Raw genomic sequence first — 27,138 nt, 5'->3', positions numbered from 1 at the left:
AGCTATCCTCATACTCCTGCTGCCTCGCTTGTCCCCATTGCCCTCCCCACTTCTGCTGTGCATCGCCTCCTGCTCTCTTACGGGGACCCAGACATCTTTACACTGCTTCTTTGAGCCCTATGCATAAGCTTACGAAACTCATATTTACCTTCTAAATTGCTCTCCCTTTCATCAGAACATAACCTTCTATCCTGGACTTTCTGGAGGATCCGTTCCAGGAAAATAACAGCGTAGAGACATTGTTACTCAGATCAACACATTGGTTCTTTATATAACACTAATTCTCACAGCATGCACGAGCTTGTGAGACCGGCTCTGGGACGTGAGGCTGACTGGTCCTTGCACAGCTACAGCACAGGGAACAGCACCAGTCCCTGCTCTAGGAAAACACCCCTAGGAAGGGAGCCCTCACATCTTCACCATTTCTACGACTCTCAACAAGCCCATATTCCTCTGAAGTCCCATACACGTTTCACCTTCAGATAGAAATGTTTCTTTTCTCATCTTCTCAAACTGGACCTGTAACACCAATATGGCAAAGGGCTCTGTCAGCAACTCATCTCCTCGATGATAAAAGTTAATTGGCTATAACGCAATTAATTTTGGATTATTGGTGAGAGAACTATTATTTCTGCAATAATGGATTATTTCCACGTTCCTAATCCGCAAAGCACTTTGGGCATGCCCTGGATAAAGAATGAGTAGAGATTTTGGTATGTGGCTCATCATTTGTAGATGTGACTGGCATCATTTTAGAAGCAGAACCCTCATCTTGATCTCTCTGGAAAATCTGCAGCTATATGCCAGTGTAGGAACACTGACTGCAATGAAGCTACTTATTTCCAACTCAAATTTCCTTAAATTAGGAAATCAAGACCTTCAGCTTTCCAGGGTTGTCCCCAGATTTCATGTGTTTGAGTCACACAGCAGATTATAATGCACACACACTCCATCAGATTGTGTTGTAGCTTTGCAATTTTAAGACAGCAAGCACACGGATGAATTGTAACTGGAAATAACAAGAAGGGGATGGGAAGGGTACTGGGAGAGATACCATCAGTTACCTATACCTGGAGATTAAAGACTGGTTCTAACAGTGACATCATCCCATGAGATAGTTACAAATAATAACTTCCGAGGTTGTGAAAGCCTTTTAGGCAGGAAAGGTTTGTGTAAGGCCCACAACAACCTTCTGCTAAGGGCCAGCAGGTGTCAGCAGAAAACACAGAATTAAATAATATCTTACTCGAGCACAGCAGACAAGACAGATAATCAAAATGCAAGCGCAGGAACGGAGCAGGATTTTCCCTCTGATCCCCACAAAGCCTTCCTCATCCTCATCATAATCCCTCTCATCTGGCTTCTGACCAGTGCCAGAAAGCAAGGGATCGTTCTGCCAGTAATACCACCAAAGAGTGAGAAAAAGGGTATCCCCATAGAGCATCTTGAGTATTTATGCATTCAGAGCAGCCCCTCAGCAACCCCATGTCCAGCCAGTCATCTCAGGAAGCCCTGACGTGTTGGCCACCTGTGGAGGCACAGGGACAACGGCACCACAAAGCGCCCTCTTTTATGCCCATTAGCCTTGGCTTTACTCCAAGGAAGACTGGAGTGCCCTCAGGTTCTGTTGGTCTGTAGTGTTCTAGGGTTAATGGGTGGGATTCATATCCTCTCACCTGAGCTGTTTCAAGGCTGGGAATTGCACCAAAACAAGACTCTGCTTCTCCTCACCTGAGGAAGGGTGATTCACCCCATCCTCAAACAGCTGTTTGAGATCAGAAGGCCAAATACTGCTTCTCAACAGTCCTTTAATATTATCTCCATTTCATGCTTTTCTTACTTTCACCCTCTTGCTTAAGAAATAAGCCAAAATCAAGAGACTTTCAAATCAGCTGAAATCATCCATTAGTGTGGATCTACCAGGCCAGCTCTTATCCTGTTTAAATTTGTCTCTTCCTTTCTACAACTCTGTTTTTATTACTGTGTGTTTCCTATAACCAGCTTTTATAAAGAGTAACACATTCCACCAGCCCTTAAGCTGGGACAACTTTGAAGTTAGTGTATTTGCCCAAATTGGAAGCCGAGTGGGAAAAATTAAGAAACAGGCTGGATATCCCAGATAATCAGAATATCCCAAATAATTTTTCTTTTCCAAAGCTGCTGCCCTTGTCTTGTACAAACTGTTGCAGTCACTCAGCTCCATACGCCTCGCTGGGCCAGGTCCAGATTCTCTATCCAGCTCCTCTCACTCGAGCCTGCACCTTGGATCCTGTGTTCGGTGTTGGGCCCCTCAGGGCAGGGGGGACGCAGGGGAGCTGGAGCGTGTCCAGAGCCAGGCAGGGGCTGGGGGGGGGCAGCGGGGGGAGCTGGGGGGGTCAGCCTGGAGAGGGGGGGCTCAGGGGGGACCTTCTCACTTCCTACAACTGCCTGACAGGAGGTTGCAGTGGGGTGGGGGTCGGTTTCTTCTCCCAAGTAACAAGTGACAGGATGAGAGGAAACAGCCTCAAGTTGCACCAGGGGAGGTTTAGATGGAGTATGAGGAAAAATGTCTTCACCAAAAAGGTGGTCAAGCATTGGAACATGCTACCTAGGGAGGTGATGGAGTCACCACCCCTGGAGCAGTTAAAAAAACATGTAAATGTGGCACTTAGGGACATGGTTTAGTGGTGGTGACTTGTGGAATCGAACTCTACAACTCGAGGAGAGTTATAAAGCAGGTATGTTTATTGCAGCGCTGGGTGCAAGGGGGATCGCTCCTCCTAACTTGCACACTGTTTCAACAAGCAGTCCGATATTTATTATACAAAGTCATGCATATACATAAGGTTTCCTAACATTCAGAATCTCCTCCCTCTAGCGCCTCTTCAAGATGTACTTTTCATCTTCTTGGGCAGTTACCTGAAGTTCTTGTTTATCTTTGCATACATTAGCAGCCTTTGTTATTTAATTTCTGTTATCTTAAAACATCTGCTAGCTAACGATTCGTCCTTTCATTAGTCCACTCTAAACATGTCGAACTAATACGTGCCCACTGGGCTGGTTTTAATCTAGATCAGCATGATCCCCGGGCAGGCGGGGGATCCACCTTCTTTGGGGTGGGGGCCATTTGAGTAGGAAGTCGCTGATCTATTACTACCACAATTATTTTACCTTAGAGCACATCCTCATCAGAAGGCTCCTTATTTACATTCTTGTTGAGCTCATCTACATCAGTATTAACTGTCCCTTCTCAAAGTGCTAAGTGCTAAGCTTCCGCCCTTCCTTCTTTCTTGGGTGTTAATGTTTCTGTTATCAATGCAGTTTCTGTCTGCTGCAAAGTTTTAGGGTTTTTTTCACTGTATCAGTGGGCATGGCAGTGCTGGATTAACAGTTGAGTTATCTACTAGCAGCTGAACTACACAATGCAGCATTCCACTGGTAGCAAAGCTACACAATGCAGTGTTGTACTGCTTGGCGGTGTCATGGATACATTAGTTGCAACATTTACAACTGAGCACACTGGTAAAACTCCGGTATCATCTGCAGCACAGCACAGCACAGAGGACAGCGAGTTAGCCGGTCTTCCACGGCGCGGCCAACATGGCCGCCCCACCACCCAGCGCCACGCGCCCCTTCCCGCCAAAACACGGCGTCCGTCCCCGTGCAACAGGCCCCGCCTCCCGCCGTGCGGCGCAACCGGTGACGCTACGGTGGCGCGCGCAGGCGCAGGCGGTGGGGTCGTGGTGGAGCGGTGGGTGTTTGTTGCCTGTGTGAGGGGAGTGCTCTGCTGTGTGCCCCCTCTGCCTTCGGTCTGGGAAAATGGGGTGCGCCAGCCCTCCCTGAGGAGAGTTGTGTGTCCCCTTCGTCTCCTCGGACGCTCGGCCCTGCGGCAGGTACGGTGATTGACCCCCAGCACGGCTGGGCGCCTCGGGCCTGCGCGGGGTGGGGCGCTGAGGGGAGGCTGCCTGCCTAGAGCCGGGCGGTGTCCGGCAGCGAGTCGTGGAGGTGGAGGGCCACCCGTGTGTGACAGGGCTGTGGGCGGGTGGAGTTCTGGGGCCGCCTCCATGTGACAGGGTTCAGGATAAGGGGCAGATATATGTGGTGTATGACGGGGCTGTGGACAGCGCGAGCATTGGGGGCTGCCTGTGTGTAACGGTGAGGTCTGGATGGGGGGAGCAGTGAGGTTGCTTCTCTGACAGTGGGATCGGGGGGGCGGCGGCGAGCTGTAGAGGACCTCCGGGGTGGCATGGGGCTTCTGGCTGGGGGGAGATGTGGGAGCTGCCTGCGTGTGACAGTGGGATCTGGGCAGGGAGAGCTCTGAGGGCCCTGGTGTGGGGGCTCTTCGTTTGTGACAGATCTGGGTGGAGGGTGCTGTGGGGTGTTGAGCAAGGAGAGCTGTAGCTGTGTGTGGCAGAGGGCCCTGCATGGGGGAAACTGGGGAATCTGGGGCCAGCAGGACTTAAATGTTGTCAAGGTGAGACCTTCCCTCATTCCTGTGCCTTAGTAGAAGAGGGCAGGGGGTATGGAAGGACATATTTCAGTCTGGAGGTGAAAATCCCACACCCAGCCTTCTTAGTCGAGTAGAAAGGGACCAAATCCCACTTTCATTTCAGCGCCCTAACAGTACAACTTCTGCTTCTGCAGGAGGACATGGTTCAGGGAGAGAGAGTGGGAGCATGAGGATGGGGGAGAGGATCTCTGCTTAGGGCTGCTACATTTGTCAGTGTGGAAAGGGAAGTCTTGAGGCTCAAACTATATGAAAAATCTGTCAAAAAAAATTACTAGGTAATGAATGTATCATTGTATAATTCTTCCAGTAATCCCGGTGTTAACTGTTTCACCATTGAATCACTGTACCAGTAAGAAGCAGGTAATGTGATTTGAGTTTTGTATTGTTAAAATTTTTTTTAGGTAGTAATGTCCAGTTGAAGTATTTGTACGAAAAAAGCAAATTATTTATGTTCCCATCTGGTGAAGAACTATGTTACAAGTTTTTAAGCCGATGTCACAAAGGAACAGTAGCATATTTTGCTGACAGGATTAGCAGAAAAAGTCACCAGAGTTATTTCTTTCACAAAAGATGTTACTGGGCATCAAGTTTGTTACGTTTCGGGTGTACTGAGCCCACAGGAGGTGGCTGTATAGTCTGCAAGTACTCTGTTATCTACTGAAATGAGTGGAAATTTTCAATAAAAATACCGCAGAATTGTGCCAAGCCATTCTTTTCTTGGACTTCCTTTGCCTGGAGAAGTCAGGAGCTTTGCCTGTAGCTTCTGAAGGACGTTACTTTTCAAAAATGAGGTTGGAATTTGTCTCTGTCCTCTTATCTGTACCTCACTGGAGTAGATGGATGCTGTTCATTAGTAATGAAGTAACAGAGCTGACAGTAGGATTTGTCAAATAAATATTACCTATTTTTATGGGTAAAACGAATTATTATTTTTTTAATATGCTAAACATTACTTGGTGGCTAAAGGTGAAGCCTATTTGTATAGATTGTTTTGGATAACTGCTTTTTCTTCCATCTCATGCTGACTGAAAATCTTACTGTATAGAAGCTGACAGATTTTGGCTTTTCTCTGTGTTTCTTGATACAGATAATGACACTGGAACAGAGTCCAGCAACTTCCCTCATTGACAGGACTATGAAGATGAGGAAGGAGATTGAAGCCCGGAAGGTGGTCTTGGCCTGGGCACTCCTTAATATATCCGTTGCGGGCATGATATATACTGAAATGTACGTTAATTGTTACATCTGATTCAAATAAGCAAAGCATCCTACTTTGTATATCCCTAAATGTTTCCTGGGACCGAACTGTTGCAAAATTATATCTTCTTGTTTTTCTTTTCAGGACTGGGAAACTCATCAGCTCATACTACAACATCACATACTGGCCACTCTGGTATATTGGTGGGTTGCTGCAATACTTAAATTCATTTTCAGGATTCTTTTTTTTTTTTTTCCCACTTGTCAGTTTTACTGCCAGGGAGGTAATTTTTAAGCAAGCCTTTTTTTTATTTTAAACTTAAACCAAAATTTGGTTTGCTTTCAGTTATCTCCCTTGAAACTGTTGCAATTTCATTCTTTTTAGAGACAGGTAAGGAGTGTTGGCAGCTTTCTTAGATGTATCATGAAAGGGCACGACAAACTTGTTCGGTGCATTAAATCTGTTTAATGCAAAGATAAACCTTTGGAGAACAGTGCAGATTTTACTGCTATGTGGTACTGTGGGTGTGGATGGCATTTCACAGTAGTTAAAGTTTGTTTCAGATGAGTAGACTCCAAACCAGCTGTATCAAATAGAAGGATGAAAAGGAGTAAGAGGGAGAGAAAAATCATGACATGAGTGACAGATGATTTGATGGGAAATGTTTCAGAAATACTGTGAAGCTTCATTGCAGTAGTTTATGTTGCTTTTGGAAAATAACTGTCCATCTTTTTAAAACTGAATTTTAGCAATAGAAATTAATCTCAACATAGCCATGAAAATTTATCTCTAATGGTTCTTGCATAAGAAGGTGAAGAAATACCTAGATACTTTCCTAGATTGGTACTTATTGATAGCCCTAATAACGGCCTATTTTTAATGGCCATATGCCTGTTTTTGCAAATAATGTTCTTTTATTATTCCCGATGCTCAAGCTATGGTAATAACTTCTTTGTTTCTTCTAGAACTTGTGTTTGCATCTCTGTTCAGCCTCAATGCCTTATTTGATTTCTGGTTGTACTTCAAATACACAATGGCACCGACGAGCTTGGTCGTGACTCCTGGCCAGCAGGCCCTGCTGGGTTTGCGGAATGCAGGTGAGTGTAATAAATATCTCAAGCAATCTGGGTTTTTTTAATTCTTTATTTTGTTGCAAGATGGTATTTTTCTCAAGTACAGGATTCTTTAGTGATGTGAGTTCTGAATTGCCTCCTCTGACACAAGTGGTAAACTGAATTACCTGCTACATATTAAAATTCACAGCATCAGGCAGTAATTTGATGGGTGTTTGTGGGAGAACTGGAGGGGAAACAAGCACACAGGGAAAAAGGACAGGATGGTAGTGACTGCTGAAGGACAGCGAGAGGCTCAAACATTGGTGAGGCTGGACAAGGAATGTGTAACCTATATGTAGGGCTTGGAGTAAGGTAGAGAGTGCATGTTTATGTTTAATTTTAATATCCTACTAATAGTACACTAGGTATCGAGAACCAAATTAGGGGGACAGAGAGACCTTCACGTGAAGTCTGAAAATGACAGCCTAGAGAGTGGTCATTCAGAAAGCTTATGAAAATGAAAGCAAAGTTCTAAAATACAGCAGAACCTGACAAGATAAATACACCAAAAGCAAAATGCTAGGATGGTAGTATTTTCACTCTGCTAGTCTTCCCCTAGAAAACAGGACATAGACAGGAGTAATCACGACAGTTCAAGGATCTTGTATGCATAGTTGCACAAATAAATTAAGACATTCAGTATGCTAAAGATGTGTACAGTAGGCAGATAGAGTAGCTGATGAAATTGGTTAGAGAAGCCCCCCAGGTTATGCAGGGTGTCTGGTAACATTTAACTGAAATCTGAAGCTGTAGAATTTGTGCTGAGTTGTGGTCATGTGTCTTAGTCTTCTCTGGGTTTTTTTTGCAGCAGTGGCTTGACAGCTGAGTTCTGTAGGGGCCAGATTTTTCCTGTGTCCCTTCTAGCCTCTTTATAGAATTGCCTTAAGATAGCATTGTGTATGCATTTTGTTGCACAGTTTAAAAGGGGTAGGTGAGCTGCATCCACAGTGCTAATTCTGTTTTTCCTTATTGCAGCCATACAAACAACTCCACCATGTGACCTGGCGGCAAAGAAAGTCCCATCTTCGACACCTTCTCCTCCAATCCAGGGTCAAAGCGTGCTGAGTTACAGCCCATCTCGCTCCCCTAGTGCCAGTCCAAAGTTTACTACCAGCTGTATCACAGGGTACAGCCCTCAGCTACAGGCTCTGTCAAGCAGCAGCACTTCTTACGGCAGTGCTGTAACCCATTCACCAAGCAGCAGCTACAATAAGGTAACAACCAAGACAACTGTACAAGGGTACAGTTTGGTGCTTGTTTTGTGCCATATGCCATTGAAGGTGAGCAGCAGCCAGCAGAGAGTTGTGTATTTGTGTGTTTGCTCCTTTTGCAATATAGATATAAATTTGTTGTATTCAGTTTTGTCCTTTTTCCCTACTGTAACTTTATTTGGTTTAGTGGCAGGTTTGCTTCAGAACAAAGCAAAAAAAAAAAACTAAAATGTAAATACAAAGTAGAAGGAAAATGACACAGCTTTTTTTATTTACCCAAGGTTTCCAGCTTCAGCCCCTCTCCTACTGGTTCACCATACTACACGAGTTTTGGACCGATGGAAAGCGGTGGGCTGAGGTCTCGTTACCGCTCTTCGCCCATTCTGTATAATTCACCTATTGGCCAAGAAGACTATATAACAGAACTCCAGACACTGGACACCTTTCTTCGAAATGAAGAAGAGAAACAGCAGAGACTTCAACTAGGTAAATACACTGATTTGATTGGAAAAGCTTGGTAATGAGAGGTGGTGTTTTTATGCAAGAGTGGCTTTTGCAGATAAGAAAAGCTGCAAAGGACTGGAGAATCATAGAATGGTGTGCGCTGGAAGGGGCCTTAAAGATCATTTAGTTCCAGCCTCCCTGCTGTGGACAGAGACACCTTCCACTAGACCAGGTTGCTCCAAGCCCCGTCCAACCTGCCCTTGAGCACTTCCAGGGATGGGGCAGCCACAGCTTCTCTGGGCAGCCTGTGCCAGTGTCTTGCCACCCTCACAGTAAAGAATTTCTTCCTTATATCTAATCCAAAGTTACTCTGTTTCAACTTAAAGCCATTCCCCCTTGTCCTGTCACTACAGGCCCTACTAAAAAGTCTGTCCCCATCTTTCTTGAAAGCCCCCTTTAGGTACTGGAAGGCCGCTCTAAGGTCTCCCTGGAGCCTTCTCTTCTCCAGGCTGAAGAATCCCAGCTCTACCAGCCTGCTGTCCTAGGAGAGGTGCTCCAGCCTCTTTGTGGCTCTTCTCTGGACTCACTCCAACAGGTCCATGTGCTTCATATATTGGGGGCCCCAGAGCTGGATGCAGCACTGCAGGTGGGGTCTCACGAGAGCAGAGTAGAGGGGGACCTGCTGGCTACGCTGCTTTTGGTGTGGCCCAGGATATGAATGGCTTGCTGGGCTGTGAGTGCACATTGCTGAGTTATGTTGAGCTTTTTGTCCACCAGCACGCCCAAGTCCCTCTCCTCAGGGCTGCTCTCAATCCATTCTCTGCTCAGCCTGTGTTTGTGTTTGGGGTTTCCCTGACCCAGGTGCAGGATCTTGCACTTGGCCTTGTTGAACTTCATGAGGTTTGCATGGGCGCATCTCTCAAGGCCCCTCTGGACAGCATCCCTTCCCTCCTGCGTGTTGACCGCACCACTCAGCTTGGCGTTGTCGGCAAACTTGCTGAGTGTGCACTTGATCCCACTGTCCATGTCACCAACAAAGATGTTGGACAGCACTGGTCCAAGTATGGACCCCTGAGGAATGCCACTTGTCACTGGTCTCCACTTTGACATTGAGCTGTTGACCGCAACCTTTGAGTGTGACCACCCAGTCAGTTCCTTATCCACCTAGTGGTCCGTTTGTCAAATGCACATCTTTCCTGTTTAGAGACAAGGATGTTGTGCAGGAGGACTCCAGTGTACTTGTACTAGTAAATAGACCTAACCCATTAATGCTAATCACCTGTGACCTTGCTAAGGGTGGCTGCTGAACAGTTCAGTCTTCTACTGAGGAGTTGAAATGTGAGGTAGAATGCCATTGTTTCCACATGTCTCCTGATAGGTCATCTCTGTAGCATTTGTTGGCTGTAGTGGACCATGGTCAGATGACAGGCTTTATCACCTTGATGAGAGGGATCTCTTGTGGAAAAGGCATTTCAGACAAAGGGGTGAATTACCTGCAGGCAGGTTTTGTCCTGGTTTGGGACTATCAAGTTAAGGGTGAGATTGGTGTTGATGCGGGCTGACTTCGGTGTATGTGTTCATGGTAGTTTGAGTCTCTTGTCAAAGCCTTAATATACTGACCTATCGTGCCTGTGCTGTTGCTTCCAGAGTTGGCAATAATTGTATGTTACTGAAAAAATCGTTTCAGGGAGTTCAGATTCCAGCTCTCCTTCCAACAGCCCAACTTTCTGGAACTACAGCCGTTCCATGGCAGACAGTGCACAGATGCTGAGAAAGTTCCAGTATCAGCTGGCTTGCAGGTCCCAGGCTCCATCAGCGCACAAAGACGAAGCTGACCTGAGCTCAAAACAGGCTGCAGAAGAGGTAAATTCGGGCAGCAAGGTAGTAAAGAGGGAGAAAAAATACCCAGCTTTGTGCAAAGGTTTGGATTTGAGCTGTATCAAAAACATGGGGGAGAAAAATCCTTGAGCATTTAACCATCTTTATAGAGCTTGCAAGACTCCTTGCCACTGTAAATGGATATTTCAGATTTTGAGTTGTGGTTGGAAAATTAAATTTCTTGCTGGAGAGCAAGGCTTGCACTGGTTAAAATACATTTATGATACAAAAACTGAGTTGAAACTGATCTGTATTTAATGCAGTGAAACAGCTGAAGGATATAAAGTACCGCCTTTATGCTTGTGGCTGAAAAAAGTCTGATGTGAAGGAATTTAATTCATGTGGCTTCAATTAATTTAATCAATTTTATTTCCTACATTAGCCTAATGAAGCTTTCAGTTCAAATACCTCTTAAATCAAGCCTACCTTTCAGACCAGTTTTGTCCTACAGCTTAGAGAGCTTAAAACTGAATTTGGGCTTATGCAAGGTGATTGTACCGTGAATAGAGAGCAGGAGCGTTGTATGCGAAGCTGCTGTCGATGTTACATGATAAAGCCAGCAGATGGATAAGAGTTTTGGGGAAAAATATGATTTGGATTATGCTGTACTTCATATTGGGAATTGTCGTAGACCCTAAAAACTCTTGGTATTCTCTGAAGTTCTCATACGTAGTTGATAAACTTTTCCATAGGTTTGGGCACGGGTGACAATGAACCGACAGCTCCTTGATCACATGGATTCCTGGACTGCTAAGTTCAGAAACGTAAGTCCCATCTCTAGGAACTGCCTGTTTTTTTAGAGAAGATAGAAACACAGCAGCATGCTTCTAAGAGAGGACTACGGAGATGTGTTTTCGACCAGACCTCAGCGTTTTGTATTCTGAAAACTTCAGTTACCAAGTTCATCTATGCTTTGAATGACAAAAGCATATGGGATATGAGAAGATTTGGTTTTCCATGTTGTAACTCAGATGGCTAAATCCATGTTTCTGCAGTATTTCAAATTCATTCTCTTGGGCTCAAAGCATGGAAAATTCCAACCCAAAGCCTGATATTTTTTCTGACAACCCTGACCAGCATAATAAAGGGCAGAAAGAAAAATCTTATCAATAGGAATTGCTACAGCAGAGGAGACTTAACTGCACACCATGGCAAAATAATTAATAAATCTGTTTTTGAATTACCTCTTTAGTCATAGCATCTGTCAAGTGTGCTGGTTTGGTGTTTTTTTTGGTTTTTTTTTATCCTTTAGTAAGATCTATGAAAAGCAAAGATCTTTATGAGGTCCATACCACATTCCAGAGTGTCTGTTCCTGTGCTTAGGGCCAGCTTGATTCAGCTCCCAAATTCTGTCACGTACAAATCCCACACGTAGTGTTTATCACTTTCTTGATTTCCTGAAACAAATGTGAGAGGGAGTGGATCCATCAAAGTATAAATTATCTTTATGGTGGGAGGGCTGTGCTTCAGAATGCCCCTTCCCTCATGGTTCAGAAAAGCTTCATCTGATACTTCCTAGAGATTTGTTTTCCTGACTCCTTTACATTGATTTTTCTGGCCTTTTAGATGGTATTAAAGAGTCATATAAACTCTGCCTAAGTTGATATTCTAATTTAATTACTTTCCTCCTTGGTTGGCTTCAGTGTTTCTGTTGTCAAGCTGCTTTGTGATAGTAATAGTGATGATTAGTAAGATGTAAACTAAGGGTTGGGGGTTTTTAGCATTTTTGTTGCTTCCAACCTCTTGAATTTTCACCCTTTTCTTTCCTAGTGGATTAATGAAACTATTCTAGTGCCACTTGTCCAAGAGATCGAGTCTGTGAGCACTCAGCTGAGGCGAATGGGTTGTCCAGAATTGCAGATTGGAGGTAGGATGAGGTGGGAGATTTCGAGTTCCCGATGGTGGTTAGTGGAGGGCTGCTCTGTAGTCAGGCCATTGGATGGGTATTATATAAATGAGGTCTGTTAAATGTTAGTGTTCCATTTCTGCTCTCTATTAGTGTTGTTTTTGTTCCATCTCAAGCATTTTGTTAAGCTGGAAAGTTCTTCATAAGACTTCTGGAAATATTGATGCTGGCACACGGATGCTTGTCTTCTATAAAATTCATAACTGTCTTTTTTTTTTTTCTCTTTTTTTCTTTTTGTCTTTTCTGCTTTGCTTCCTTTTTCTTTTTTCTTGTTCCCTTTCTTGTTTACTTTATTTTCTTTTTTCCTTTCCCCTAAATTTACTGCTGGGGAATTACAAACTCAAATTATCATCGATTATTACATATTAAACTATCAGAAAACATTTCAAAGATAGATGTGCTATATATAAATTGTCACTGTCTCGCTATAAAGTCTCACCTTTTCCACTAATACATGCTTTTCCAAATACATCCTTAAAATTGGCTGCTTTCTGAAAGAACTGTTTGGTTTTTTTTTTAATTCTGATGGAGTTCTGTTTTTCATGTCATGATACAATTCTGAAGGAACTGCTTCTCTTGTAGCTTCAAATTTATGTCCGTTTAATGAAGAAATGGATTTTATATGCTGTTTTTAAATTAAATTCACCTTTTGCAGGCTGTGTCTTGTAGTGTCTCCTTAAGAGCTACCATCTGTTGCAATGCCTGCAGAAAAACTGGTCAATGCTGATCTTGTCCCCGCTTTGTTACTCTCCCTCTGCTCTTCAAAGTGGATGTTGGTTCCTTATAGCTTTTATATTCTGTCACATAAAGGAGGTATCTGCTACTTCACTGTAATTGAAATGGGTGTTTGGGATAGTGTCACATGTTACATGTTTCTAGGACTTTAAATGGTGCACCAAAAAGGAAAGTCCTCAGCAGCGATGCTCAGTAAGGGAGGTTGTTCAGTGTTCTGTGGTGGTCATAGCTGACCTGCACTGGCTCTTCTTGTGTTGCAGACGCCAGCATCAGCAGTCTGAAGCAGGCAGCGCTTGTTAAAGCTCCTCTCATTCCAACCCTGAATGCTATAGTGCAGTATTTGGATCTTACACCAAACCAGGAATATTTGGTTGAAAGGATCAAAGGTATGTGATGTCACCATTGTACGTGGTCTCACCATACTGACAGCCCTTGAAACTAGCATAAGATACCACTTTCATATACTTCCATGCACGATAACTGAATAAATCATGTTGCTTTCAGAGCTTTCTCAGGGAGGATGCATGAGTTCATTCCGATGGAACAGAGGAGGGGATTTCAAAGGCCGTAAGTGGGACACCGACTTGCCCACTGACTCCTCTGTAAGTTTTTGAAGATGTCTTGATATGACAGCTTCAAGTAGGTTGCCTTTCAGCACAGGTTTTGGAGGGAGTAGGCAGTAAGTCTTTTGAGGAACATGGTAAAATCCTATTTGCATCACTCACAGGGATAATCCTGTTGTAGTTGGTGAGATTCCATGGGGAATAATGCAGATAGGATTGGACATTGTATAGATCGCAGAAATGCAATTGCATGTCTTAGTCTTAGGCCGGGCTTTTACTTACAGTACTCTGAAACATCTGTCAGAACTCCAGGGAGCAGCTGGCCGGGTGGGGATCTTGTTGGGGCAGTTCTGCTGTATTTTTTAAAAAAGCAAAGTGTCTGCCTTAACCTAACAGTTTATAATGCAGAGAAAACCTTTTGCCATGTTTTCATTTTCCTGTACTATAATGGACAGAGAGGGGAAGAAAAAAAAAAAGCAGATCAAGTGGCAGGACTGCTGTTTAATATGGTAATATTTTGTGAGAGGTCTGAAGACCTTGCACGTCCTGCTTGAGAGAAGACTTGTAGTGATGCTTAGCCCATTAATCTGAAAGGTCCAGGAGGAACAGCACCTCTGTGTAAACAATGACTTGAAAATTCACCTGAGCTGATTAAAATAGTTAACAGAACAATTCAGGGAGTAGAAAACAGGCTTTACAGTGTGAGTCTTCACCTGAACTCTGTATCTAAAAGTAGAGTTAGTGTGACTGTTTTTTTCCCCACTGTAAATAGATTTTCAGTTACTTGGGAGAATAAAACCCAGGAGATCAGAATGTCAGAGCTTCACAATTTTGCTGAGAAAGACACAGTGAGATTCAGTTTCTGGAAGCTAGAGTTGTACAAAATCAGTCTTGAAATAGGATTTGATTTTCTGATTGTGAAGGTGATTAAATAATTGGTTGTCACTGGCTGCAGAGCAACTCTTAGTGTCTTAACAGACAGCAGGGTGAACAGCTCAAAAGTGTAAATAAACACTTGCCATGAAGTTTTGGCATTAACTTAAGACAATTACTATTTAAAAAAAACAAACACAGTTTTGCATTTTTGCTAATCACGCTGCAGGTAATATGAAGCTGTGATTCCCACGGTGCATCTCCCAAACTTCTTGAGACTGGTGGCCCAGAGCAACTCCTTTGTTTTGTCTCTGAAATAGATCCTGTTATATATGACAGATAATTTGTTGCTCACGTAAAATGTTGAGAACTCTCTGGGAAGGGTTAAAACAAATAGCAGGCTGCGGCATTGTTTTCTGGATACTTGTTCTAGGACTTTATTTCAAAATTTTGGCATTCTTAACAAGATTCTCGGCCAGCTCAGATTTTTCCAGTGATTTTTGTTTTGACTTTTGTGAGGCAAAAGGAGAAATTTGCTTGATAGGGGTAGTGTCGGCAAAGCTGTAATTTGATTTCATCTGCCCTTCTCAGCCAAATCCTCGCAGCTAGTACAGAACCCATTGCTAAAACAGATGGCTTGGAGTTCATGGCCTAAATATGCTAAGTAAGATTTGCCAAATTCTGCAAGATGCCAGGATAAAGTTGCTTGTGTGTGAACTGAGCTCCTGACATGCAGCATCAGTTTATTGCATTGTGTCCGACACTCACGTACTGGAAAAAATAAACTTGCCTTCATGCCAGGGGTGCACCTGGGCCATTGAAGTTGGCGCTTTAAGCATTAAGCTGCCTTGGGCTCCAGCACGCAGAGGGGTTAGGCCAGCGTTGAACCACAGACTATCAAATACTGTAAGGAATGCCTGAGGCAACGGCAAGCAAACTGCTGTATTTTTAAAGGCGCTAAAGTGAGATTTGGTTTTCTTTGCCCAGATCATTATGCATGTGTTCTGCACTTACCTCGACTCCAGGCTGCCACCTCACCCCAAGTATCCCGATGGCAAAACCTTCACTTCCCAACACTTCCTTCAAACACCAGATAAACCAGGTACTGGCGCTTGTGTTTAGCTGCTCTTTGCCTCTTGGATCACGTTGGCACCCATGAAATCCCTGTCGTCTTTTAAACTTTTCATTCACAGACACTTCAAATGAAAATGTGTTTTGCATCTACCAAAGCAGCATCAATCCACCCCACTACGAGCTGATCTACCAGCGCCATGTCTACAACCTGCCCAAGGTACAGCGGGGTTACTAGTGTTTTCCTGCTGTCAGGAAATTGTTGGCAGATCTGATTTGTTGGTTTTTTTTATTTTTTTAGGTCCTAGCCACATTTATCGACTACACATAGGCTGGTCTTAGCCTGCTACTAAATAATACCTTTAGTATCTATTTAAGATACAGAAGCTTCCTCTTGTTTATTTTCTGACTATTTATTTTAAATACTATGTCATGTCCTCCCTGATGTGTGTTGTCACCCTGTAAGGCCAGTAAGCCCCAGTGCTTGTCCATAAGAATTCTGGGGAATAGCTTCCAGTCCCAAACTAAGAAAATTCTGCACATTTTCATTGTGTATTGATCCCTGGTTGTTGCTGCATATCTGCTTTCCAAAATGCTCCAGCATTTAAAGTATTTGGAGATGATATTCTAGCAAAAAAACACTTTTGGGATTTTCATGGTATTTACGTAATTGAAGAAAGTAAAATATTAAAGCAAAAAGCCTGACAGCCCGCCCTGTAATGCCATTTCATGATGTCTTTTTCTACAGCCACTTATTCTACATGAAAAACTGCTATGATTTCTCATCAGTACCTTGATTTCTAAGTTTTGTTTCTCTCTTCCTGTGGATTCAGGGCAGAAACAACATGTTCCATACCTTGCTGATGTTTCTGTATATCATAAAGACAAAAGAATCTGGGATGCTGGGGTAAGTATCTGATGTTAGTCATCATCATGCTGTGTATGAGCTGTGAATGGAGCACCCTGTTTTAAAGCGCCTTGTCTGAAGGCCCTTCAAACTGAAATCACTACAGTGGGATGATATTAGCAGTAATAAAATCATCTTCTCATTTGAAACAAGAGCAGCTTTTTTGTGAAATTGGGTAAATCTTAACATATGCAAGCAATAAAAGCAATGTCCAGATTCCCCTGCGTTCTGAAAGAGTCATGCTTGATTCACGGCACGATGCCTACCTGCGTGTTAAAGTGCTGAAGCATGGCATAGATGTTTCTTTGTTTAATGTTTTGAAGATGCAGTTGAATTTACATGCCATTCATTATGATAACTTTTGGTTTTACAGGCGGGTAAATCTTGGCTTATCGGGAGTCAATATTCTGTGGATTTTTGGAGAGTGACATCTCCAGTGGGATGCTGGCGAACATCAGAGGAACAGTTTCTGCTGGCGAAACAAACTGAGCAGCGTTGCGACGTTGTTGACTTAAACACAGACTTACTATGAAATAGGATAATTTAAGCTCTGCTTTGTGGGCAGAGGGGAAGTGTTTGTAATTCCCACGCGGGTTTTATGAAGGTATTTAAAACATGTCACTGTCGAAACACTATGCATACAGACACCAGGCAGGTTCTTCCAGCTCCTCACCCATTTTAAAAAGCCTTTTGCTGTTTCATGTATTTGTTGGTGTCGTCACCCTTTAGCTGAGCCTAACTGATCTCAGGACTAAACTACAGCCACCTTTGAGGGTTTTTTTCTGGAACAGTTCTCCCAAGGTTGTGCAAAGCCATGAGTCACCTGTTGCTTAGAAAGATACAGCGATCTGCTCAACTTCAGGATCCCAGAAGTTCCAGATGAACATGAGAAAAGCCAAATCAAGAAGTTTAGACTTGTTTTGCTTCATTGTGTTACATACAATTAAAAAAAAAAAGTGTGTTTTTTTTTAATCCATGGCTTTTAGTGTAAGTGGGTTTTCTGACCCCACTGGCTGCATTGGGTGACTGTGCTGCAGGTGTAAAGAAAAGAGAAAACAGTGTCTGACCTGCTAGTTTCAGTAAATAAGATTTTTAAATTTTATTTTCATTTTTTATTTTGTACAAAATAAGCATGCCATCCAACTTCGGCAGTCTTGCGAGCTCTGATGTACCAGGTACCCTCTGTACAGCTACAGCATCCCCCTGCCTTTTGCTTTTTCTTTTTTTTTTTTACTGCTCCCATCAGCTTCTTCTTGCTAGTAACCTCTTCTTTTGGGAGCCTCACAGACTGGCACGTGGCTTCAGCACTTCAGCAGGAGATCGGGATGTATAAACACGCAGGCTTTTTAAGTCCCTGCTTTTGGAGCTCTACTTTTTTTTGGAGGGAAAGCACTTGGATTTGCTTCAAAGAAAGGGGTTGTCTGATACTTGCTAAAAAAAATTTTTGTATATAAGGATGAAGGGGAGAATCTGTTGTAAATTCTGACAAATGAGCATGTTAAAGTGTATATAATTAGTTTTAGTTATTTTTTTAAAGGGAGGTAAAAATTTCTAAGCCCGGAGATGCTGAAGATCTTTGCGAGCTGGAGATGAGGGTGTTGGCTTGTTCCCCTTGCTCTGGTTGTAAACTGCCCCCCAAAAAACTCACTGGCATTGAAAAGACATGACAATTATGCTGGCTTGTTACCAGGGGCGTGAACACCACGTGTTTTCTTCTGAAAATGTATTTTTGTACTGTATTTTTTGCTGCCAGAAGAACTTGTAGCATTCTCCAGACCGGTGCTTTTGCTTTTTATCTGGGGGGGTGGGGGGTGGGGAGCTGCTGGTTTTCAGTGTGAACCAACTGCTACTGGCAACTGGGTTTTTCCAAGGGATGGTTGCAAAATGGCTCCTTTTGTTCCTGTATTAAATGAGTTTGTTTTATCAAACGCTTGTTTGGGTTGTGCCTGTGGTTCAGCATCGCCAAATCCTTCAATGAACCCAGGAGGGGCGCCCCAGAACCAGGTTTAGCTGCGCTTTACCCTGAGCTCAGTCCTGTGCTGGAGGCTCTTCATGTGCAGAAACTCTTCTTTGACCAAAAAACGGGTGTTTTTCAAGAAGAGCCCGTCCCGCCAGGCACCTCCAGGGGGCCCAGGGCTGCTGCACCCCCAGGGCCCCACACACTCGTGGGACCCCCAGCACCCCGCTGCCCTGGGGTCCTCCTGCACAGCCTCTTCCCTACGCGGCCAAGATGTTTGTGCACCCCGATAAACCATGCTTCCTCATCCCCACCCGTCCCGCCCTCTGTGCGCCCCCATAAACCATGCATCCTGCTGCATGTGCACCCTGCTCCCTGTGCACTCTGATGGAGATAAACCGTGCACCCCAGATTCTTCTGCACCCCAGTCCCTGTGCACCCGAGTCCCTATGCACCCTACTTCCAGCACAGAGCCCTGTGCAACCAAGGTTCCTGTGCACCCCAGTCCCTGTGTGCTGCAGTCCCTGTGCACCCCAGCTCCATGTGCGCCCCAGTCCCTGCTCACACCGACACACCATGTACCCTGCTCCCTGTGCAGCCCCACACACTGTGCACCCTGCTCCCTGTGCACCACGGTCCCCATGCACCCCAATACATTGTGCACCCCAGTTCCTGAGTGCCCCAATGCACCATGCACCCTGTGTACCTGGATAAACCCTGCACCACAGTCCCTGTGCACCCCAGATTCTTCTGCACCCCAGTCCCTGGGCGCCTGGGTCCCCGCGCACCCCACTCCCAGCGCAGAGGCCTGTGTGCTGTGGTACACCGTGAACACTGGCTCCCTGTGCGGCCCAGGTTCCTGTGCACCCTGGCCACCCCACACCCTGACACACCGTGCACCCTGGCCCCTGTGCACCCCTGTCCTTGTGTACCCCAATAAACCATGCCCACTGGTCTGTGTGCACCCCGGCACAGTGCACACCCCGGTTCCTGCATGCCCCAGCCCCGTGCACCCTGCATCCCCGTGCACCCCGATATACCATGCCCCCCCGTTCCCGCATGCCCCAGCCCCGTGCACCCCGCGTCCCTGCGCACCCCACATCCCTGTGCATCCTCTCCTCTGTGTACCCCGATACACAGCTCACTCCGGTCTCTGTGCACCCTGCTACACCGCGCACCCCAGATCCTCGCGCACCCCGGTATTCGCGCACCCTGACATACCGCGCACCCCCCGTCCCCGCGCACCCCTGTCCCTGTGTATCCCGGTATCCCGTACGCTCCAGCCCCGCGCACCCCGATGCACCGCGCACCTCGGTCCCTGCGCACTCGGCTACTAGGCGCATCCAAGCCCCGCGGAGGCGGGTCGGCCCCGGCCCCTCCCGATGGGAACGGGGGCGGCTCCCGGGGGCGCGCCCCGCGCATGCCCGCCGGCACCGCCCGTTAAATACCGGCGGGCCCAAGTGGGCCGGCACTGCTGCCCCCGGGACCACTGCTGCCCCCGCCATGGCTAGTGAGGGTGAGCCCAGCCGCCGATGCTGCTGCTGCGCGCTCGATGCGCCCGGTGAGCGCAGGGAGGGGGCTACGGGGTAGGGACAGCACGGGGAGACTCCGTCCGTCCGTCCTTCCTTCTCTCTCCCCCCTCCCGAGTATCACGCCGAGAGGGATGTGCTACCCATATACTGGGCACCGGGGGCTGGGACCCCGTCTCCCCCGTCCCCACTTCCAAGCATCACGCTGGGCACCGGAGGGGTCCAACCCTTCTGAGCATCACCTGGGTACCATCCTGGGGGTACTACCCTGGGAGCTCTGTGTGCCCCCTATGGGGTTTGGGGACCCGGCCGTGTGTCCTGCGGTGCTAAGCCCAGGCAGGATGTGGCCCTGGTGTGATTCCAAACCCCTGCCCGCAGATGTTCCGAAGGCCGCCAAGCCCCAGGGCGACAGCGATGGCCCCCGCCGGGACTCCCTCTGTGACCGGCACTGCAACGCCATCTACAATGTGCAGGGTGATCTGGGTGACGTGGGCTGCCACCTGCACCATTCTCGTATCCCCCCAGGTAGGTCGGCCATGGGATGGGCTGGATGCAGGGTGCTGGGGTTGTCCCACACCCCCTGTCACCTTCCATCTCGCCTGTAGCCATGTCCACCTCATCCTGCTGCCAGCAGCACTCAGAAGAGGTCTGTGAGAGCTGCGTGGTGAAAACCACCCTGACAGCTGAAAACGCTGTGGAGGCCAACAAGCTCTCAAACAACTACAAGGTGAGTATCTGGCATGGGTGGGGGCACCCATGGGTGCTCCTGGATAGCTGTAATGGTTTAGTATTTTTCTCTTCTCCACCCCAAAAAAATCTCTGCAGTTTGGCTTCAAAAAATGGAAGAGTCACGTGACAGCACGACCCTGGGAGGACCGATCAGAGATTGTCAAAGAGCTCTACTCTGACCTCAACATCATCCGGGGCTCTGGAGGTGGGTGGCCTTGGGGCAGCCCTGTGCAGCAGCAGCATGGATTTGGGCTGCTGCAGGTGACAATGGTCCCATCTGGTATCTCCCTTCCTGCAGGGTCCACAGTGACATGTGGGAATGTCCTCTACCTGTTGCTCTTTGGCTGGTGGCTCTCGCTCCTCTATGTCTTTGTGGCTGCCGTGATGTTCATTGCCGTTGTGGGGGCTCCTTATGGTGAGTCCCGAATCTGGGACACCCCCATGAAAGGCTGAGTGAGCTGTGGGTCTCCTGGCTGAGTCCAAAATGGCACTGCTGGGATCGCCTAGGTCACTTCTGTGGGGTGGCCCTGTAGCTGGAAGGGCTATTTGTATCCCCAACAGAGCTGACACTCGTGTCCCTGCAGGGTGGCTCTGCTGGGACCTGGCTGGGTATTTCCTCTGGCCCTTTGGCAAAGTGATCCAGAGAGCGGAGGTAAGTGTCCCCTGAATCAGAACCCCATGGGAGGTGGTGGGGGTGTCCCATGCCACACCCTGATATCCTCAATCTCCCCAGGTCCCCAAATCCCGCCAGGCCCTGGGTACATGCAAGGCTGGTGTGGAGGCAAGCAGTGCCGGGGAGAGCTCAGCCCTGCTCGGTGGCCCCATGCCACGTCGCTGGCACCCACAGTGCTGGGTGGATGCTGGATACTGGGTGAGCCCCATGCTGGACATAGCTATACCCCCATCATGTGGGGATGGCACCCATGGGTGCCTTTGCTCCCCTGGGGTGGGTGTTTTGGGGGGCAAACCCTAAAGACAGCTGCCTGTTCACAGCAGCTTGCTGGCACTGTGGTGTGGCTGTGCCTGGGCTACCCAGTGCTGGTGGTGGCCCACGGGCTGGTGTGTATCACCGCATGGCTCCTCATCGTCCTCATCCCTGTGGCCAAGCTGAGTGCCCGCACTGCTGCCCGTGTCCTGCTGCTGCCCCCGGAGCAAGTGCTTGTCCGACGCCTGAAGATGGTGGGTGCCTCTGTGCAGGGGTGATGGTCCCACACCCTGCTTTGGGGTGAGTTTTAGGGGGGGGAGGGGATGCTCGGAGCAGTGTCGCCCACTTCTCCTTCTGCAGACGGAGGTGCCACTGGAGGGGGAGGTGATCCTCTGCTGTTACCGTGCTGTCAACCCCTACTACTACAAATATGCCGTGGATGGCATCAATGTCTTTGCTGTCAGTATCCTTTTGTGGGCTGGAGTGGGGGGGGTAGGGGGGCTGACCCCAAACCCCATCCCATTGTGGTCATCTCCTTGACTGGCCACCCCAGACCTGCTGCCACTGGTGCTGGTGACACTGGTGTTGGGCTACGTGGACAGCCACAACCGCCTGATCAGCTCCTCAGTCAAGTTCACGTTAGCCCTGCTCTCCATCATGCCTCTCTCCTACTACATTGGGATGGCCATTGCCAGGTGAGCAGTGGTGGGGGGACACCTGATGAAAAACTGGGGACACAAGCCAGCCCTGCTGAACCCTCCTTCTCTTTCAGCATCTCTGCCCAGAGCAATTTTGCAGTGGGAGCAGTGGTGAATGCCACGTTTGGCTCCATCACGGAGCTCACCTTCTACATCACGGCCCTCATCAAGGGCTCGCGCGAAGGCAACCGCTGCTATGCTGAGATCGTCAAGTCAGCATTGACGGGGACACTGGTGGGCTGTGTCCTCTTTGTCCCGGTGAGATGGGGTGACATACTCATGGCATGAGAGCACCCAGTCTCTGCAGAGAGCTGGGATGCTGCTGCGAGCAAACTGCTGATGGGGATTTCCTGGGGGGGCTTTCTCCATCCCCAAGGGTCTGTGCATGGTGATTGGGGGCACTCGGCATCAGGAGCAACGGTTCAACAGCCGCTCAGCAGGTGTCAGCTCAGCCCTGCTCTTCCTTTCTGTGGGAGGTGAGCTGGGGCCAGGGGTGTCCCCAGGTCTGGGGGGGTCCCACCAGTGTGGGCACACACCCCATGTCCCTCCATCCTTGCAGGTGTCTTTGCACCAACACTCTTCTCCAAGGTGTATGGGAAGCTGATCTGTGGTGAGTGCCACAACATCACCCAGAACCCACTGGGCCACTACCTCTGCCACAACTGTCACTTTGACCTGGTGAGTGGGGAGATGGACCCCCAGCTGCTGGGGTTTGGGGTTGGGGACGCTCTGAGCTCAGCTGGCTCCTGCTCTTGTGCTGGGTGGTGGCAACAAGGCTTTCCCTTGTCCCCTTGCATCCCCACTGATAGGCTCTTTCTCTCTGCAGATGGACAACAATGGCACTCTCTACTACAGCCATGTCCAGTGAGTGTCCGCTGGGGTGGGACCTTCTGGGTTTGATCATGGTCCTGCATCCCTCCCAGGTCCCCTCTCTGCCCCCAGTGAAGGGCTCTGATCCAGCACCCCATCTCCTTCATGCCCAGGGGACACCCCCCCCCCCAGGGTCTCTATGCTGGAGCCTGGCGGCACTAAGCACGTGTCACCCATGTCCCACAGACCCCTGGTGTACACAGTGTCCCTCCTGCTCCCTGCTGCCTACCTCATTGGCCTCTTCTTCACCCTGAAAACTCACTCGCACATCTACGATATCCACATCAGCGACTGTCACAGTGAGTGTCCCTGAATTGTGGGATGCCCCAGTTGTGGGGCCGGCTCTTCTCACCATGCTGGGGTGTCCCATTGTGTCTCTGTTCTTCCTGCAGTGCCTGGCCACCACCACAGTGCTGTGGTACACTGGTCTCGCTGGCGGGCCCTGGTCATCCTCCTGCTCTCCACCCTCTGCATGTCAGCCTGTGCTGACCTGGCCACGGAGCACATCAGCCCCATCCTCACCAACTCCACCATCTCACAGGTGAGTGTGGGGATGGTGGTGGGCCAGGTTTGGGTGGCCCAGAGGACCAGGATGTGCCCTCCAGGGATGGGAACCTGCCCTGGATGCTGTTTGAGCCCCAAGAGCAGTGTGGGGGGAAGATGCTGAGATGCTCCATGCACTGAGGAGCTTGGTTGCCCAGGGTCTGGATATGGTCAGGATCCGGCCATACACATTGCTGATATTGCCTCTTCCCCGCAGTACTTCATTGGTGTCACTGTGCTGGCAATGGTGCCGGAGCTGCCAGAGATTGTCAATGGCATCCAGTTTGCCCTGCAGAACAACCTGAGCTTGAGGTGAGCTGGCTCAAAGGATGGGTTTTGAGGTGTCTACCTTCAGCATGGTCCCCGTGCCCTGTTCCAGTCCCATAGCTGTGCCTTGGTGCCAGTGATGGGCTGTCCAGCTTCATGCCACTGATGGGTCATATCCCTGCCAACGTTGCCCTGAGGAGGACTTAAAAGTCACCCCAGAAATGGGGCCAGAAACAGGTTGGGCGCTGTGGTTTGGTTCCCTGAGGTGGGGTTTTTTTGCCTCACCCTGAGCTGAGCAAGCCAAGGGCTTCTGGAGACCTGGTGCTTGGCAGCTCTTAAGTCCTCTGTCCTCCCCAGCATCGAGATTGGGAACTGCATTGCTGTCCAGGTCTGCATGCTCCAGATCCCCGTCCTTGTGCTCTTCACAATCTTCTACGTGAGTAGCCCCAGGACAGACCCTGGGTGACCTGCAGCAGGGTTGGGGACACACAGTGCTCCGTGAGATGTGACAAGGGCACAGCCACCATCCCCAGTGTCTCTGCCCCTCTGCTCATTGCAGGGGAAAGTGGGGTCAGAGGTCTCCTGCTTTGACTGATGCTGTCCCCAGCCCTAGCAACTTGTGGCAGGAGGGGATTTAAAGGGTGACAGGCAAGTCCCCAACCACAGTCAGTGTGGGGCTGTCCCAGCTGGCCATAAACCCCCAATCCTCTGCTTTGCAGCCAACCAACTTCACGCTTGTCTTCAGTGACCTCCACGTCTATGCCAGCATGTTCAGTGTGGTGCTCATGAACTACATCTTCATGGATGGCAAATGTGACTACTTCCAAGGTGACTGCTCACCCGTGTAGTTGCTATGGGACTTGATGTACCCACCTTCCCTGTCCTGATGGGGTGGTGGGCACCTGGATACAGCCCTGGGGTCATCTGCTTGCTGCAGCTCTTGGCAAGTGGTGACTTGAGCAATTCAGGGGCCTTGGTTGACCATCTTGGAGGTGTGGGTCAAGCCTGGAGCTGCCACCCTGCAGTAGCTCCAAGGGGGATCACTCCCTTTTCACCCTTAAGGGGGAGTTTAAACTCCTTTTAATTGAGATTTTGCAGAGGACCGTGAAAGTCCTCTCCAGTGGGCTAATCCAGATCACACTAGACAGTCCTAAAAGCAACCTCCCCCTTCGCTCCAGGAAGTAACCTCCTCCAACCTCTTCTGTTTGCCCTAGGCACGGTGCTGGTGATGGTCTACTTCATCCTCCTGGCTGTGTATTTCTTCGCCCCATCGCCCAGTGGTTGCTGAGATTTGGACCCTGCTTTCTCCAACCCTCTTGTTGGGTTCGGCACCCATCAAGAAGTTATCTGGTGTCTCAGGGACTTGGCTGGGCTGGCTCCAGTCTGGAGGCATTGTTTACTGAAGCGTCTGCTGCTGCCTGGCTCCCCCAGTGGGGTGCTAACAGTGCTCCAGTGATAGGAAAGGGCAGCACTGGAAGCACCCCTGAATCAAGGAGCCCCAATGCCGGAGCACTTCACAGAGGTATTTCCAGCCCGTGCTTGTGTGGTTGGAAGGAAAATTGTCCTTAGTGGAGGGCCCTGAAGGGGGTTTCTGTGTGGTCTTGGGCACAGACCCCTCCCTTGGGACATCTTGCACTGGGAGAAGGTGCCCGAGAAGAGCCTCTTGCCCTTCCAGGCAGTGGGTGATCCCAGCCCTGGAAGGGGCTTGGGTCTGGGGATCACACAGGGCTTCTTGATGGTACTAGAAACACACCAAACAGTATTCTTCAGCTGTTTTGTCATTAAAGCAGTTTTGTACAAATTGGAAACAAGTTTGTTTCTCCTTGAATGAGCCTTCAGTCACTTGTCTGGGCCCCTCTGCCTACCACCCAGTCTAGGGGTGATGGCCACTTGGTGTCCACCAAGGCTTGGCTCTCAAATGTGTTGGCCATCAGGCACCAGCAATGGCTCAGCTGGAGCCAGCATCCCTGGGAGCAGACCAGGACAGCACTCAGTGTCCTCCGTTAGAGCACCAGAGCAGGTGCCAGGGGAGATCCACCACTGTGCTATGGGGACAGAGCTATGTGGTGGGGTAGCTATGGGCTCCAGCTTCCTCCAAGACCCTCCCTAAGCTCCAGTTCTTGTCTCCAGCCTTGTCTGACTGCCCTGGGTCATCCTTGCTCAGAGGTCTTTAACAGGCTCCTAAGAAGGGTCAGGGATGCTCCTGGTACTACTCCCAGGGTATAGGGTGTGACATGCTGGGGGACCAGTGCATCTCCTGCTGAGGGAAATGCCAGTGGGTGAGGTGAGAGGACAAAGTGGGTGGCTTGGACTGATTTATTATCAGAGCTTTAAAAAAACAAATCAAAAGCAAAACACTGACAGATACAGAAATGCAGGCACTGCACCTCCCGTGCCCCTTCTCCCTCCTCAGCTGTGTGGAGATGTATTTAGGCACTAAAAACCAGAGAGGGGAGTGCTGCTCGCTGCCTGTGGTAATGTTGGACTCTGAAAGGTCCCGTGGTCAATGGAGAAACAGGACTGGGCTTTAAACGGCCCAGAGTAAGGTGGGCAGCAGCTGGGGATCCCCCTCCTTCCCAAGGGAGGGCTGCAGCTTGTTGGCAGTTAATGATGCTGCTTTATCAAGACTTCTTGTTTTCCTGGTATCAGTATGGACAATCCTGCTGTTATTAATACAGACATTTGGGAAGATTCCTGGGTGAGTACTCAGAGTTAGCTGATGGCAGCAGATGGGCTTGACAGCATGGGGCAGTAAGAGATGGATAAGGTGGGCGATGGGAGGGCAGATGATGATGGCACTGAGCAGGTTCTCCTATGTCTCATCTGAGGCTAAATGGAAAACTTCTACCCTAGGGTGAGGGATGCTTGGGACTTCTCTTGGAGCCAGATCTAGCCTTTGTGTTTGGGAAAGTGTGGTAGGGCCAGCACTGTGGGTCCCTTTCCCAGTGCTCTGCTCTGCAGCAGGACGAGCCCAGCAGTAGCCATGGGTGGCAGTGAGGAAGCCCCAAAGATGTCTGACACTGCCCTGAGGTGCTCTGCTTGGTGCTGGGAGCAGGGGTAAGTTGTGGGGCGAAGGAAGCCGGGCTGTCTTACAAAACCTTGCTCGTGAGATGACTTTCTCTGTCCCAGTGTGTCCTGTCCCCATTCCAGGTAGCGCTGCGGATGCTCTTAACTCCTCTCCCTCCATGAGCTGCTGTGGATCCTCTCCCTCAGAGAAATCGCGGCCCTGC

General features: G+C 48.5%; 2 protein-coding genes across 3 annotated transcripts; both read left to right on the top strand.

Moving 5' to 3' along the window:
* Positions 1-3,702: 3,702 nt before the first annotated feature.
* Positions 3,703-18,318, top strand: TMEM209 (transmembrane protein 209). Of its 2 annotated transcripts, XM_027783699.2 has the most exons (16): positions 3,703-3,872; positions 4,797-4,849; positions 5,577-5,716; positions 5,832-5,890; positions 6,653-6,784; positions 7,778-8,016; positions 8,295-8,499; positions 10,145-10,320; positions 11,028-11,099; positions 12,106-12,202; positions 13,237-13,362; positions 13,481-13,578; positions 15,400-15,514; positions 15,606-15,703; positions 16,317-16,390; positions 16,764-18,318. In XM_027783699.2, the coding sequence occupies exons 3-16, from the start codon at positions 5,580-5,582 to the stop codon at positions 16,816-16,818; spliced, it is 1,683 nt and encodes a 560-aa protein (XP_027639500.2). In that variant the 5' UTR covers positions 3,703-3,872; positions 4,797-4,849; positions 5,577-5,579; the 3' UTR covers positions 16,819-18,318. The 2 variants fall into 2 exon arrangements, with proteins under 2 accessions (XP_027639500.2, XP_013153025.2); XM_013297571.3 differs by lacking the exon at positions 4,797-4,849.
* A 1,488-nt stretch (positions 18,319-19,806) lies between these two features.
* On the top strand, positions 19,807-25,678 carry LOC101910864 (uncharacterized). Its single transcript, XM_027783706.2, has 20 exons — positions 19,807-19,908; positions 20,255-20,401; positions 20,482-20,603; positions 20,702-20,810; positions 20,904-21,020; positions 21,190-21,257; positions 21,339-21,476; positions 21,599-21,784; positions 21,891-21,993; positions 22,084-22,225; positions 22,303-22,486; positions 22,605-22,704; positions 22,788-22,906; positions 23,055-23,092; positions 23,285-23,397; positions 23,491-23,639; positions 23,859-23,953; positions 24,266-24,344; positions 24,628-24,736; positions 25,123-25,678. The coding sequence occupies exons 1-20, from the start codon at positions 19,851-19,853 to the stop codon at positions 25,194-25,196; spliced, it is 2,250 nt and encodes a 749-aa protein (XP_027639507.2). The 5' UTR covers positions 19,807-19,850; the 3' UTR covers positions 25,197-25,678.
* The last annotated feature ends 1,460 nt before the right edge of the window (positions 25,679-27,138 follow it).

The sequence above is a fragment of the Falco peregrinus genome, chromosome 6, assembly GCF_023634155.1.
Source record: "Falco peregrinus isolate bFalPer1 chromosome 6, bFalPer1.pri, whole genome shotgun sequence".
In the NCBI taxonomy this organism is placed as follows: domain Eukaryota; kingdom Metazoa; phylum Chordata; class Aves; order Falconiformes; family Falconidae; genus Falco; species Falco peregrinus.
Note: the sequence above shows the minus strand (reverse complement) of the source record. Positions and strands in the feature narration are given on the sequence as shown.